Raw genomic sequence first — 15595 nt, 5'->3', positions numbered from 1 at the left:
TGTGTCAACTTAAATTATCAAAGTTTGGTGAGTATATTTTCTAGCACTAATTTTTACTTTTATCATTTTATGAGTTGTTGGAAGATGTTTTAAAATGATCAGAGGGAAAATTGAAGATATATTCAGCAAGAAAATAATTATAGATTAGGATTGCCAGATGTATAATCTAGTTTGATAGAGTAGCCTACAAAATAAGCGTTTATCATCTGGTTGATAGATAAAGGAAAATAGCTATATTCTATTACAGTTGACCCTTGAACAACAGGCATGAACTGTTAGGGTCTACTTACATGTGGATTTTTTCCTCCCTCTGCCATCCGTGAGGTAGCAAGACCAACCTCTTATCTTCCTCCTCCTCAGCCTACTCAATGTGAAGACGATGAGGATGAAGACTTTTATGATGATCCACTTCCACTTAATGAATACTAAATATACTTTCTTTTCCTTATGATCTTCTTAGTAACATTTTCTTTTCTCTGGCTTGCTTTATTGTAAGAATACAGTACATAATACATATAACATGCAAAATACGTGTTAATTGACTGTGTATGTTATTGGTAAGGCTTCTGGTCAACACCAGGCTATTAGTAGTTAAGTTTTTAGGGAGTCAGTCAAGTTATACGTGGATTGTCAATGCCCCTTTACCCCCATGTTGTTCAAGGGTCAACTATATAAATAATAGGACAAAAAGTTCATTTCAAAATAAAATCTAAGAATTAGATAATATTTGGAGAGAGAATTCACATTTTTATTTTTAAAATGCTTGAAATAGTATATTTTTCAGTAGTTGGAAATCTTTTATTCTTTTCCTTGCCTACATGAGTATGAAGTTGGAATAGAAGACAACGTATAAAATCATACTGAAGTTTTAAGATTTCGTGATTCCAAAAGTATAGTATGACAAGTTTTTTCTAGCTCAGATAATCCACTATGGTGCCTTAAATGAAGGTTAGATCTCTTCTGTTAGTATATTAGTAATTATGGCTAATCACACTGTCAGGTATTAAATTAACCACCAGTTCTCATCTGTTAATCGTGATGTCCTAGAGAGAACAAATTTGTGCTTTACTTACATGTACTAGAATTCTGTAATTCTGTGAAACCATTACTTAAGAGAAATTTTATTATGTAAGAGGATGGCCTTTTCCCTACCTGATTCTTGTAAACTTTTAAAATGTTAATATGGTATAGAAAACGATACCAATTTCTATTTTAGAATGTAGGTTCTGATAAAGAGTTACTACAAAGGGTTTTGTATAATTATAATACTTAAAGATAACACATGTGAGGGGTCAGTGTGCTATTTTGAATAGTGATACTTCATTTGAATTATTATTTTGATACTTGTTGAAGACTTGAAAAATACTAAGTTTCAAAGAAGCTTTTACAGTGTAATATAAATTATATTTTCCTCAAAGAGTGAAGCTAATGCTTTAGATATAAAGTGAATGTATTACCAGTACAGTTTTAAAACTAAACCCTTATTTCATCTTTAGAAAAGATTTGGGATAGAAATTTATAAGCCATGTTGAGGAAATAAATCAACAGTTACATTTCACATAGTTATAGTCATTTTAAAGTTATTAATTTTTGAAAATAAAGCCCTTTTCATGTTTACAAGATCCAGCAGATGAATACATTTGCTAACAATTTGTTCTACTCTTAATCTTGACCTTTTCACAAAGAAATTCTTCTACTCTGGAAGTGTCCTGTTATACAGTATTGTTTTTCCCTCTTCATGGGATGACAGATTTTAAGCTGATGTGGTAAATTGCAGATCTGGAGGTTGCGGCAGAACTTCAGAGAAGCATCACGATGATGCAGATCAGCAAGAGGCATATTAAAATGAGACAGAAATTGATAAATAGGTTCTGGAAATTTTGACGTGCTTGTTGAGGCATTTCAATGGTTGAGGCTCTTCTTATAGCAGAGCGAGTGAGGTATTGGACTTTCTCCATGGCACCAGGAAGGCAGGAAGTCTGAAGTTTTAAATGGTCAAGAGAGAGATAAAAAGCTGGCAGCCAAACTTGAGATAACTGTCTTCTTTTAGGTGGCCTGGAATGTAAAAATAGTAAATGGATTAGAATCATATGTATATCCTATTCTCTGAACAGGTATTCTGAGAAATTTTTCATGAATTCATCTTCTTCAATGTCTCTATAGTCTGTGTGTGTGTGTGTCTGTGTGTGTTTGTAATATGTGCATGTGTTTCTATGTGTGTCTCTTTCTCTGTCCTTTTTTGTGGGGCACACCATGAAAGTCTCATTTGTCTTGTGTTTGGGATGTTATAACTTCAGTCTTTGTCATCTGCTCCCAAAATGACTGGAAGTATTATAGAAGTCCTCATTTAATGTCATTGATAGGTTCTTGGAAATTGTGACTTTTAGTAAAACCAATTTTACCCTAGGCTAATTGATGTAAATGAGAATTAAGTCACTATGGCATATATTTGGTCACAAAAACATCACCAAACTTGCAAATAAAGATCCAAGATGCTTTATATATATATATATTATTTTTTTTTTCTTCTTCTTCTTCTTCTTCTTCTTTTTGAGACAGGATCTTGCTCTGCTGCCTAGTCTGGAGTGCAGTAGCACAGTGATAGCTTACTGCAGCCTTAAAGCCCTGGGCTCAGGCAGTTCTCCTGCCTCAGCTTCTCCAGAAGATAGGAGTACAGGTGAGCACCACCGTACCTGGCTAATTTAAAAAAAAATTTATAGAGACAAGAGTCTCACTGTGTTGCCTGGGCTGATTTCAAACTCCTGGCCTCGAGCAATCCTCCCACCTCGGCACCCCCAAAGTGCTAGAATTGCAAGCATGAACCACTGCATCTGGCTACATGCTTCTAATATTAAACATTGAAATAAATGGGAGCTATATATATGTGTTTAAGAAAGATTAATAAAAACAAGATATTTACCCAATTTTTGGTGAATCAGTGAGTCATGGCAGTCGGTGTGGTGGTCGGTTAATTCAAGGAATAAATATTTGCAGAGTGAAAATTGTCAGGAGTGCCTCCATGCAGTTCAAAAACAATGGAAATGGCTGGCTCACTGAGGGCTTTCATGCTGCCTCATTTATTGTTGTGTATTTGTATGATTATCATAGACTTCATAAATTTTTATTTGACAATTTTTATTCATTTATTCATTTCCCAGCCCACTTATTCTGGCTCAGGGTCGCAGATGGCTGGAGCCTTTCCTGGCAGCTCAGTGTGCCAGTCAGGAACCAGCCTTGGACAGGCTGCCATCCTGTCGCAGGGTGCACTCACACACACCCACACTCACTCACACTGGGATACTTTAAACACACCAGTTCACCCAACATGCACATCTTTGTGATGTGGGAGGAAATTGGAGTACTCAGAGAAAACCCATACAGAGGTAGCGAGAACGTGCAAACTCCACAGACAGTGACACTGTTATAGTGAAACGACGTTGAAGGAAAGATGTTATTCTAGGACCTGCTATATTTGGTTTAGAGTGCACCTTGTTTTGGGCAAAGTTCTTACATAAAGTTTCTTTAAGTCTGTTCCTCTCTAGACATAATTAGTGTGAACATTAAGGGTATTAATAGCTCCAGAGCCAATCTCATAAAAAAGAAATGCATATAACAAATTATTTCCTGGATCTTAATTTTGGTCCAAAATAAAATAGTTAAATGAAAAATGTTTTACCAGAAATATAAATTCAAATTGTTTGTCATTGCCTTATTATGATTTTATAGCTTTGTAGAATATCATTTTAAATAACATTTAACAAGCTTTGATACTAAGTGTTGAAGACTTCAAGCTTGGAAGGCATAGTAATTGTTATCTTATTGCACTATTTATTTCAGGCAGTTCCTATTTACAGATGACCTGTACTTGAGAGCAGTGGTTTCCATCTTGCCTTCTTTCGGAGCTCCCACAAGCTATTGCTGCCTGTGGAGCCTAAGCTTTGATAACTAATAAATGAAACAAAATAAAAACATAAAAAATATCATTATAGAAAAATTAGTTAGATTAAAAATTAACCATATATTGGCTGTCCAGAGATAATGGCTATTAACACTTGGGATATTTCATTTTAAATCAGAACACTTCTGTATGAATTTTGAAATAAGAAAAATAAAAATAGAGTAAAAAACCTCATAATTTAACTGCCCAGAGATAATGACTATTATCATTTGTTGATATATTATTATTAATCAAGATATTGCTGTCTTACCCCAGCTGCCAAATTCCATTTTCTACCTAGTCTTTATACATCCCTTAAAAGCCTATCTCAACCTGTCAGCCCATTCCTGAGAGAAAAAAGTAAAGAAGAGAGCAGAGGAGAGTACTGAAAAAATGAGAAAGGGGAAGGTATGTGTCGGGCATGACCAGTTAGAGCTTGATGTTTGCTTTACATAGAAACCATGTGGTAAATGGTGTTTAGATTCGGTAGTTTTCAGTAGTTCAACTTAGTTCTCTTATATTTTGAAGTGTATGATAGACTTTCTCTTATATTTTGAAGTGTATGATAGGGCTTTCGTATGACTTGAGACTCTGTCCTCTTTCATAATATTGGCCTATAGCAAGGAGTTCCAAACAGCCAACTTACATCAAACACATTTTCTTAAAGAATTGGCAGCAACTTATATTTCTCTAGTATATATTCTTTATTGTCCAAACAGGTGGCTAAAAGTTGTTATTTCATTTATCTATAACATTCCTTACTTAGAAAATGGCAGCTTAAACTTGGTATATGTATGTGTTTGTTTGTTTGTTTATTATTTTAAGAGACAAGGTCTCACTCTGTTGCCCAGGCTGGAGTGCAGTAGCGTGATCGTAGCTTACTGTAACCTCGAACTCCCAGGCTCAAGGGATCCTCTCCTGTCTCTGCCTCCATCTCGCAAAGTGCTGGGATTACAGGCATGAGACACTGCACCTGGCTGGTATATATTTAATTCAATTACTTGTCTTTGAATTCTTCAGATAAAATACTATAGAAATAACAGATTTTTTACTTGTTCTTTAAGAAGATGCATCCTTTAAGTTGTTTTTGCTTATATTTGCTTTTAGATCTAGTCAATTTATGCTATTGGAAAATTATGGGAAGATTTTCTTTATTCCTTTATGTATTTGCCTAGTTGCTTTGTATTAATATGAGGATATATATAACAGTTAAAAAAGGAATAAGCATTAACATTGGTAATTTCTACTTGAACTTACGTTTTTGTAGAGGTTTCAGGGCTTAAATGGTCTTAAAAGGTCTGAATTTTAAACATTATTTTGAGATAGAACATGGAAAAGGAGGGAGCTGGCCAGGAGTTTATCACGAAGCATATATAGGACTCATCCTCCTCCCTGACACTGATGAATGGTACTTCAGTCACATGAAACATGTCACCTTTCCATAAATACTCCATTCCCTTTTATGATTTTGTCCTTTGCACATGTTGTTCTGTCTCTCCCTGGAACGCCCCGCTCCACCCGCCTCCACCTTTTGATTCCCTGCCAGGCAAATTTCAGTTGATCCTTAAGGCCCAGTTTAAATATCACTTCCAATAAAACCTTTCATTAGTCATTTAGACAGAATTGGTTATCACCTCTGCTGGTTTTTAGTAGGGCTTTAGTGCTACTTATATCCGGATATCTATCAAATGGTGTTATCATTTCAATTTACGTGTCTGTGTCCCCAGTGAGACTTCTAGTATGAGTAAAGAAACGTGTTCATTTTGTATGCTAGTACTTAGGGCATAATTGGTACCATTTGAATAAATCAACAAAGTTGAATAAGGGAATTTTATGAGTGAAAATTTTAGAAAATTGTTAATGATCAAAGATAGTACTGTGATTAACAGGTGAACTGGTTAGAATAACAGTTTAATGTTGAACACATAAGCTCTAATATTCTCCTCAAGTCTCTTCCTATCACAGATGAGGAAAATGAGGCTTAGAAGATTTACCTAAATTCATGGTCTTCTGATTAACACAACATTAATCTGAACTAGGCTTTGTACAAATGGGTATTTGGTGTTTGAGAAATACAAAGAGGCATGCCCAAAAGAGATGAGGTCTCTACGGTTGAAAGTATAATTAATGTACTTTAAAGGTGATCTCGTAAAACTGCAACAGCTAACTGTTATTGAAAAAGGAGAGTTTGTTCTTGGAAACCATTTTAAATAGAGTGTGAAGGAGATGACCAAAGATAGTGTCCTGTTTCTTGTCAAACTTAGAAATATGTCATAATCCCAAAGTGATTCGTGGTTACTTTTTAGTCTTACACTAAAACTGAAAACAAATGTGCTTTACATGCTGAAATGTTAGTGGTATGTGTTTAATGTATTGGGCTCAATTTATTTTACAGTGGGATGATCTGAAATGTGTTGAGTCCTAATTCTGCTGAACTTCGAAACTCTCTATCATAATAATTAAGCCAGATTTCATCCATAAAATATGGGGCTTCGTGTCATATGTTAAGAATTGAAAAGCTTTGTGTGAGAATAGCATAATCCTATTTTTGGAGTTGTCTATGACCGACCTTTACTACATTATAATTTATGGCATGGTTGTCAGGTGTTTATATTCTTTTCTCTGTTTCCACTGACAACTACTCTATGAATTTAGAATTCCTGCAGTCTTTTTTTCTTTTTATAAATTTCTTATTGCCAAGCTGTTTAATAGAGTAAATTTAATGGAGAGCACAGAAAAATAGTTTAATTTTATTTTCATGTTATCTGATCTTTTTAGAACATTCTTTTTTTTGAGAGTGGGGTGGGGTCTTGCTCTGTTGCTTGGGGTAGAGTGCCGTGGCATCATCACAGTTCACTGCAACCTCAAACTCCAGGGCTCAAATGATCCTGCTGCCTCAGTGTCCCCAGTAGCTGGGACTACAGGTATGCACCACCAAGCCCAGCTACTTTTTCTATTTTTTGTAGAGACAGGGTCTCACTGTGTTACTCAGGCTGGTCTCTTGACCTCCCAAAGTGCTAGGATTATAGGTGTGAGGCACTGTGCCCGGACTAGAGCATTCTTTTAGTCCAATCAGAAATATATTGTGTTGGCATGCTCTGAACTTGAATCTGGCCTAAACAGCCACGGAGACTGAAGTTAACTCCCTGCCACACCCCCTTATTAAAAGGATGACAATATGTGTTAATTGGTTGTTTTGGCAGAGGGGGAGTATACATTTACAGATGAATTTAAAAGTTAAATCATCATCCAGGCCCTAGAATCAAAATATTGAAAATATGAAAGTTGCTTGGTAGGAGTTTGGTTGTGGAAATGCCAGATCCCTGTCTCTTGGGTTGCAGGTAAGAGGCAGAAAAGTACTCACAAAGTATCTTGTATGTCTGTGGAATCCATGATTACTCTATTTTTTAGAGGGATGAGAAAAATAAAGAGTAAAGAGCTATTTACTGTTCTTTTTGGAATTTATAAAGCTTTTGGTTGTCCTCTTTTCCTCAAAGAAGGTAACACTGGAAATTACAAAAAAAATCAAATTAAAGATAGTATTTTTTTTTTTTAGGTGGAAGAAGGAAAGAGAAAAACCGTAGGCAACTCCAAAACATGTACTAGGTTAGGCAATATGTTGGGTGGAAGGTACTATATCTCAACTCCTTCAGGAATCCTTACTTTGTCTGCAGTGCATCCTATTTTAGCAACATAATTTTGGGGGGCTATTCCTTCTGCTGAAGTAATAAATACCGGAGATTCTTTATCTGTAATTGTGGAATATGGAATTTTACTTCCCTCTCTTTATTTTTGTATACAAAATTTGTTCTTTCAGTGAACATGGGAATATTTTGCTAGTAAATTCAAGTAATAAACATTGAAGACTACAGTCTGACATATTTTAGAATTTTTTTTCCCATTTAATTGGTTCAGAAGATTAGAATTCTTTATAAATTGAGTTTGAATAAACAGGACTTGTCTGTATTAGGACTGTTTGATGTTTTATTTTTTTTCCTACTACTTGCTGCCATTACCACATATAAGCCAAAAGTGGTTGTGTATGTATCTTTTTTTGACTTCTAATAAATTAGGACAGTTCATCATTAGATTTATGATCAATCTCTGTTGGCTTACAAAAATTCACTCTGGTAGAATCATTTTCTTTTGAGATTGCCTAATACTAAACTTGGAAGTTCTATTTGAAGTTACTTTGTGGCAGCAACATTCCAGAGCTTTGTTGGTCCAGACTGGCTGTTTGAAAGAATCTTCAAGCTGCTTCTTCCTGGTTATGGAAAGAATTGTATATACATAAAAATCAATGTATTCTCACTCCAAAATTGACTCTATAATGAAATGTTTCCCTAACTTTAAAGCTTTGCCTTGAGGAGAATTCATTAAACAACAGCATGGAGGGATTTTCTCTCTGAATTTGGCACGTTGCTGTTGCTATTTTTTCTGTAGGTTTGTTTTCATTACTGTTTAGTATTTTAAATGTTGAAACAATGCTTTAAAATTTATTTGCAATTAAAATACTCTTTTTAACCCTATAGGAGTAGTAACTTCAGATTCCTTTTTTTTATTGGAAGAGGATGTAGGAAGGGAGTGTTGGTAAACTCTTAAGGAAAAATGTGTGCTTTTAATAAATATACCCCCATTAATGTGAGTGAATTGTTCATTGTTTGAAAGCCCTAGAGATGAAGTACCTTTTCAAAACCACTAGAGGTCCTCAGTTGACTGTGAGTGTACTGAGGCGTTGTTACACATCCAGACTTCATTTTTATGTGTTCATTTGCTAAAACATGCTTCAAAATTAGGTAGGGTAAGAACACTGATACACTGTTTCTGGAAATGTACAAAGAAACTACATCTTATCTGATTTCTGCTACTGTAATTTAGAAGGATTATTTTCTTGATTCCCAACCTTCAGGTTTATTCCTTTGCCAGTGTGATCAGCACTGAGTTAATTCACAGTTTAGGTGAAAGTTAGTGATTTTCATAGCATGAATAGTAATGCAAGATTCCTATTCAAGTACCTCAAAACAAATGGGGTTGGATATTTAAAGGGTAGGACAAGGGAGAGAGAAATGAAATTGAGGAATTCTAAGGATTTAATATGGAACTGGAATAAAGTACCAAAGTGGAGTTTTTGTGAAAAGTTTTGAGGGGATATTAACCTGGATTTTGGGTGTCAAGCCTAAATGGAATGAAGGTATGAGTATTTTAACAATGAAACAAATAAAAGGAAACTTCAATTTTATTGGTTGTGGTATGTTATTGTTTTTTAAAGTCTGTATGATTACTTTGAATTTTGCCTTTCAGAATGTATTGCTTAATAAGGACATCTATAACTTATATTCTTGGTATTGAAAGTGATCAGAGTATCACTTAGGCTATTAAGGATATAATGCTTGATGTATCAATTAACTTCAAATGAAATGGCATGGTTTTAAATTAAAATAGAAGTTTATATTTTCTAAATTTGCCTTGTGGAGTACCATTTACAGTATGTGAGGATTTTTAATTTATTTTGGTTTTCCAATGTCCTGATTTATTTTTAAGCCATATTGATCAGTATATAGGATGTTCATGTGGTTTAGAGCCATAAAACCTAGGCTCTTGCCAAGGTTTCCCTATTTTCTAGCTCTGTGACCTTGGGCAGTATTTGACCTTTTTGTATCTGTTTCCCAAATTGTGAAATAGAGATGTAGTATGAAACATATAGGGAATTAAGAGGATCAGATGAAATATTTGTGTATACAGTACATTTAGAAAATTGTTCTTCAAGAATAAAGAATGGAGTTTTAATTTACCCTTCTCATTTCTAGGATTGGAAAAAATATGTTATCTAATTTAGAGAGGTAATTTTTAATTTTTCAATTAAAATTTTAATATATTACATAATTTATACATTACATAATATATTTTAAGTGCATTGAAATTTTATTCTTTTTTTGAACTATTTTATTTATGCAAAATTCTCCTGTCTTAATTAGTGAGATTAAGAAATAATATGTATTAATATATAGCCCAGATGCAATTATTTTCCTTATGTTTACTAAAGTACAATTAAAATAGTTTTGATATTTGAGTTTTAGGAAATGATAGTGATGTGACTCCTCTTAGTAAAGCAAGTACTCTAGCTCTTTCACATGTTTTTAAAACTTAATATTTCATGATTGAAACATTTTTCACATTTCTTCCATTTGACTTCATCTAACACTTTAGTTTTAAACCATGACAGACAATATTTAAATGTCACTTTAAGGGAGAGATGAACTAGTTGATACATGACATCTGGCACTATGGCATTTTTTTGAATTTTGAACAACAGTCACTGTAGCTATGTAATTTCTATTAATTTGGACATACTAGTTAGCGAAGGATAACTTTAGTAGCAGAATTTCTGCTCTTTTTAGAAGTTGTATACTTTTTGGAGCACTAAGTGATGTGGTGAAATTCTGGTACAAAGAAACAACTCATGAACACTCCATTTGAAGTGTGAGAATGTAATTGGATAGGTATTTCAATAAAAATGCACAATTATGCATATAAAACACCTGTACTGAATGCCTTACACAACAGCAAAAGAAGAAATATTTTATGAGCATAAAGATGTTGAGAGGCAGAGTACTTCAGTGCTAGATAAAAATTGGAAATGTTTTCATATGTCTTAAGGAAAGCTGCTTATGGAATTACAAAGTTCTTATTTATAGTGAGCAGTAGAGTTAACATCTGTCCTAGCAATTGAGAATTTTAGAGGTAAATTTTATTTTGGCATATATATAAAATACGAAAATTAAAATAAGGAAATAAAATATATATAATTTTCCTTATGCCTTGACAGAGATTTAAGAATAAAGAAATATTTCATGTATTAAATTGAGGATTGTAACATAAAGAATATAGTAGAATTCACATAGAAGTCATAAAATTTATTGCCACATCTCCATTCCTGGGCATTTTTTCCCCCTTTCTTTCTTTCTTTTTTTTTTTTCATTCTAAATTCAGGAGAAGAAACTGAGTATACCAGAGGATAATAACTTTCCATAGGTATATTCATTAATAGGCAGAATAAACATTCATTTTATTAAATTTGCTCAAAAGATATATAGGAATGTTTATGTGCCAAAATAATGTCTCTTTTTTTAAGTGTCAAATTATTATTCTGTAACATTAGAAAGACTTTTATATGTATTTGTGACAAGTGTTTTAATATTTCCAAACTTCTTTATGATACAGTATTCAACTTAATATAAGCAACTAAATTTATTAAAAGCATAGAATTTTTAGAAGTTAAAAGTTGACTGGATTTTATAAACAAGAAAAATCCTCAAGAGCATTTAAAAAGTAGCTTGTATTATATATTCTTAAATTCCATTTTATTAATATTCAGTGTAAGGAATCATAGTGATAATGTTAGAATAGGTATGCTGATAATATACATGATGTAGTCACACAACTATTCATGTTATTCCATATGTAAATATACAGCCCACTCCTGCACTCTTTCTTAGCAGAGTAATAAATGATAAAATTGTCATTGTTTTTGCATGGAAAAATTAAACCACCACTACCACCAAATATGGTAACATAATTGGAAGATTTTTTTAATTGGCAGAAATTCATATTTGAAAAGCAGAATAAAAGTGAAAGTTAAATTAAAATGACAAAACAATAACCAGGATCAAAGATGAATGTGACCCTTTTCAATGTTAAGTCTTTCTTACTGTCATTAAACAGATTAAGCATTTATGTAAAAATTAAGCATTTTGTCATATTAAACATTTTACTAACTTTGAACTGAAATTTACAAAGTATAATTAACGCTTTTAAAAGTTTCATAAATTTGAATTATAGAAAGTAAGAATTCCCAAAATCAGAGAAATCTATTTCTTACCTTAGTTGCTGTGATCATCACAATATAGAGTATTGTGTTGTATGAAGTCTATGGGCGTTTAGCTGGGAAGTTTTCTGACTCTTGTTACCAGGTTTATGGGAACAGTTGCAGTAGGTGGAGGAGAAAAAGTGTTCTAGGGAGGTCTTATGATGTCACACAGGAATTCAGATGTTATGATTGGTTAGTCATAGTCTTAGTTTTATCACAACCAAACTTTAGAACTTCATTTATCTTACTTTTGGTATGGAAAGGTCATTAACACTTTGTGCTTCATTTTTTGTTTTTAATTTTAAAAAGTATGTGGCAGATAAATGAAAAAAGTAATTATGTGTTGGTAGAAAGCTCTCATTTAAGATTCATGCATCTTCAGGCTTAAAGATAATTGTATATTATGGTAATTAAGAGCTAAAATAATTAGGAATTTTAATAGAATGAGAATATTTAAGTGAAACACCTTTCATTGAATGTTGCTGATGTTGCTTTAATACTGTGCAGCTTCTTCATGTTGGTTTCCAGCAAGACAATAATTAAACATTTTCACAGAATCAAATTTTATACTTTTTCTCTTCTTATTTTGTTCTTGTTTCTCATATCTATGTGTGTATGGGGGAGAGAGTGTGTATGAGAAAACCAGGCTAATAACTGCATTTGGTTTTAAAAAATCAGCTTTATCTTATAAAGTAAGAACTAATGAATGTATTTAATTCATTTATGTTTCCTTCAATTAACAGTTTAACAATATATTTGTGAATTGTAATTCCCATATTTAAACTGATATGTATCACCACAAGAAAAATAGCAATATATAAATTTTAAGTATTTAAGATTTAACAGCTACATTAAGTTATCATGAAATCTAATTATTTAATAAGCTGGCACAGTATCAAGGACAACTTTCTAGCACAAAAGAAATAATTGTAGATTACTAATCAGGTGCATCTTAGTTAATGAGGCTTTATTGACCTAGGTTCGCATGTATTGAAATTTAAATTGTATGGTGTTCCTAAAGGGATGTGCTTCATTTAATCTAGCAGATGCTTCCTTGAAAATTACTATATAAATGATATTTAAGCAAGTAGGATGACATTTTGAACTTCTTAGACCAATTTATCTTACAGTAGAACTGGAAAAAGAATCATTTTGAAAAGCCAGGCATCATTCTACTGTTTTCTATTTTTCTAATTTGTTGTTTTATGTATTAGATCTACTTAAATCACCACCGTTGCAAATTTTAATTCTTAAATCTTTAATTTTGGAGGAGCTATTTTGTAAGTTTTAATTTTTTAAATGCTTATATAAGAGTGAACTAGGCCCACTTCACTTTCTTATGGGTAACTAAAATGTGTAGCCTCAGCTGCTTACGTGTCCTTAAATGGAGATGATCTTGGCTCCTTCCAAAGAAAGATAAAATCCTTCTCTCAAGCAAATCTTTTGTTATTTAAAGAATCAGCTAAAACTAACTGAAAAACAGTATTTCAGCAAAGACCCTCTGTGAACATTGCTAAGGGAAAATTTATAACTTAAAAGTAAACCCCAAATTAAGGAAATTGCATGAATAATGTTTTATACTTTGCTCAGTGCTCTACAACCATTTTTCTTTCAGTCCTTACATAATGAGAATCTCTTATGATTCTCAGTTGCCGATGCTGACTAACAATATGAAACCTAAAAATCTAAAGAGGTTTACAGTCATTTGTCAAAGAACACAGCTGCTAAAGGACAGACTGAGACTTCAATTCCAGATCTGTTTAGTTATAATTTCTGATATATTGGCCTATTGTGGGAAAAAAAGTCATAATTTGGATATACCTTTCATAGAATAGCATGTATTAACTAAGAGATTTTAAAGATGGAAATAGAAGAATTATTGAAGACTTAACTATTTTTAGAAAGTCTGCATTAATTTTGTCTGCCAGTTACACATTCATTTGAAAATGAATTTTGGGGATATAGGTCATTGTTCTAAGAACTTTCTGTTTTAAGAAAATAGAATTAGTGATACTTAGTTGGATAAACTAAGAAACTGCTATAGTTTAAAATATATAGAAGAAAAGATTCCCTAGTTATCTAATATGTTTACAAGTTTACTTAAAAAGCTGGCCTTCTAACTTCTGTCTGCCACATTCTAAAATTTACATAGTATACCATTTGTCCTCTGTGCTGTCCCACAAATAGATTTATAGCAGATTTATGTTACTTCTGTTTGAATTCTTATATTTCCCATGTGGTTTTTCTGTTTAATATTAGGGGAGTAGAGCCAGTTAACATTTAGGGAGTTACCTGTTTTCAACTTGAGGTGGTGAGTATGGAGATGTGGAATTTTTATACACATTACAAATGTTTGGCACAGTACTTTTTTTATATGGTGGCTTCACAAGGGCTGGCATTAAAACTGCTTCTATGTCTAAGCACGAAATACTGCCTACATATCAGTTTGTGCTGTTGGGGAGTAAAAGGGATAGTTGGTTCTAGACACAGATGTAGTTACTGTGGGTACTTACAAGGCTATGGCAGAAACAGATATTCCCTAGATACCACGTGTTAAACCATGTATTTCTGTGGAATACTTAATCTCAAGGTGCTTAACATTTGACTACAACTGCAGAAGAGTTCCTTTAGAGAAAGTTGTGACCCAATTTACTCTAGATAAAGGCAGAAATGGTTCACATTCCATTATTTGTAAAGTTATGGTTTTCTTTCTTTTTTTTTTTTTTGCTACACTCATTTTATTTGTATTTAAATATTTTAGGCATCCTAAAAGTAAAGATGCAGTACAAATGAATTACTTGATATCTGTATATCAAGTATAGATATATCAAGCAGATCAGTAAAACAAAAATAAAGAACCCCACATATTTAACTTTTTTTAGGTTTTTTGCTTTTGTGATTTTTTTTGATACTTGTCTAATATGCATGTAATTGAAAATCGTTATCAGGGAAATAACTTGCAATGATGGCTAGCTCTGTTTATTATCTTAGGAAAATTTTATGAACAATCCAAGCATAATTGTTAAGAACATGTACTGAGTTTATGTAAGTGGAATAAAAGTTTTATGGATGGGGGAAACAAGCATGCATAGGCATATACACACCTCAGAAGGATACAAACAAATGTGACATGTTGGAAAATGAAGTCAGAAATTACCTTTTGGATTTGTACAAGGGTTGGGGACCTTTCTATGTTCACCCTTTTCCTTTGAGGTAGCTGCTGCTGCTATTAAACTAATGATTATTCTATATGAAACTCCAGGAAGTGTTGCATTTTATTATAGTTTTAACCTGATTGTTGAAACAAAAAGTTGTTTAATAAGAACATTCATGAGTTACAATATAATTAGTAGAGTGTTGCTAAACAATTCCTCAGCTAGAAGCTGGAAAAATTTTTAGAGGTGCTTTGTCAGAATCTTATTTGGAGTCACGCTATAGTTTGAATCCATTTTTGACCATGTGACCTTATACAAATAACTTCCCTAAACTGCCTGATCTGTGGAATGGTATTGTGAGGGTTTCATGACGTGAAGTGTGGGTAGTGATTATCAGGGATGCTGCAACACAGTGTCCATTTAGTATTTTTTTTTTAACTGATATTTATTGATTTTTTACATTTTTTTTATTTCAGAATATTACAGGAGCACAAATGTTTAGGTTACATATATTGCCTTTGCCCTGCCTGAGTCAGAGCTACAAGTGTGTCCATCCCCCAAACAGTGTGCACCACACCCATTAGGTATGAATATATACCCATCCTCTCTTCCCCCTCCCACCTGCCTGATACCCAG

At 33.0% G+C, this 15595-nt stretch overlaps 2 protein-coding genes across 3 annotated transcripts in view; one reads left to right on the top strand and one right to left on the bottom strand.

The window, feature by feature from the left end:
- Nucleotides 1-15595, top strand: part of CEP85L (centrosomal protein 85 like) — a 108035-nt gene that overhangs the window by 29197 nt on the left and 63243 nt on the right. The window lies entirely within an intron of this gene.
- PLN (phospholamban) lies at nucleotides 1564-11925 on the bottom strand. 2 transcript variants are annotated; one of them, XM_045544259.1, is made up of 3 exons: nucleotides 11817-11919; nucleotides 8129-8201; nucleotides 1564-2055 (listed from the first exon to the last, which is right to left on the bottom strand). In XM_045544259.1, exon 3 carries the CDS (start codon nucleotides 1956-1958, stop codon nucleotides 1800-1802), a length of 159 nt encoding a protein of 52 aa, XP_045400215.1. In that variant the 5' UTR covers nucleotides 1959-2055; nucleotides 8129-8201; nucleotides 11817-11919; the 3' UTR covers nucleotides 1564-1799. The 2 variants fall into 2 exon arrangements, with proteins under 2 accessions (XP_045400215.1, XP_045400213.1); XM_045544257.1 differs by lacking the exon at nucleotides 8129-8201 and having other exon boundaries at nucleotides 11817-11925.

The sequence above is a fragment of the Lemur catta genome, chromosome 2 (genome assembly GCF_020740605.2).
Source record: "Lemur catta isolate mLemCat1 chromosome 2, mLemCat1.pri, whole genome shotgun sequence".
NCBI lineage: Eukaryota > Metazoa > Chordata > Mammalia > Primates > Lemuridae > Lemur > Lemur catta.
The sequence above is the reverse complement of the archived record's forward strand: the minus strand, read 5'-3'. Positions and strand labels throughout refer to the sequence as shown.

Excerpts from the sequence above, each read along its gene's own strand:
- PLN (XM_045544257.1), bottom strand. The coding sequence starts at position 1,958 with ATGGAGAAAGTCCAATACCTCACTCGCTCTGCTATAAGAAGAGCCTCA.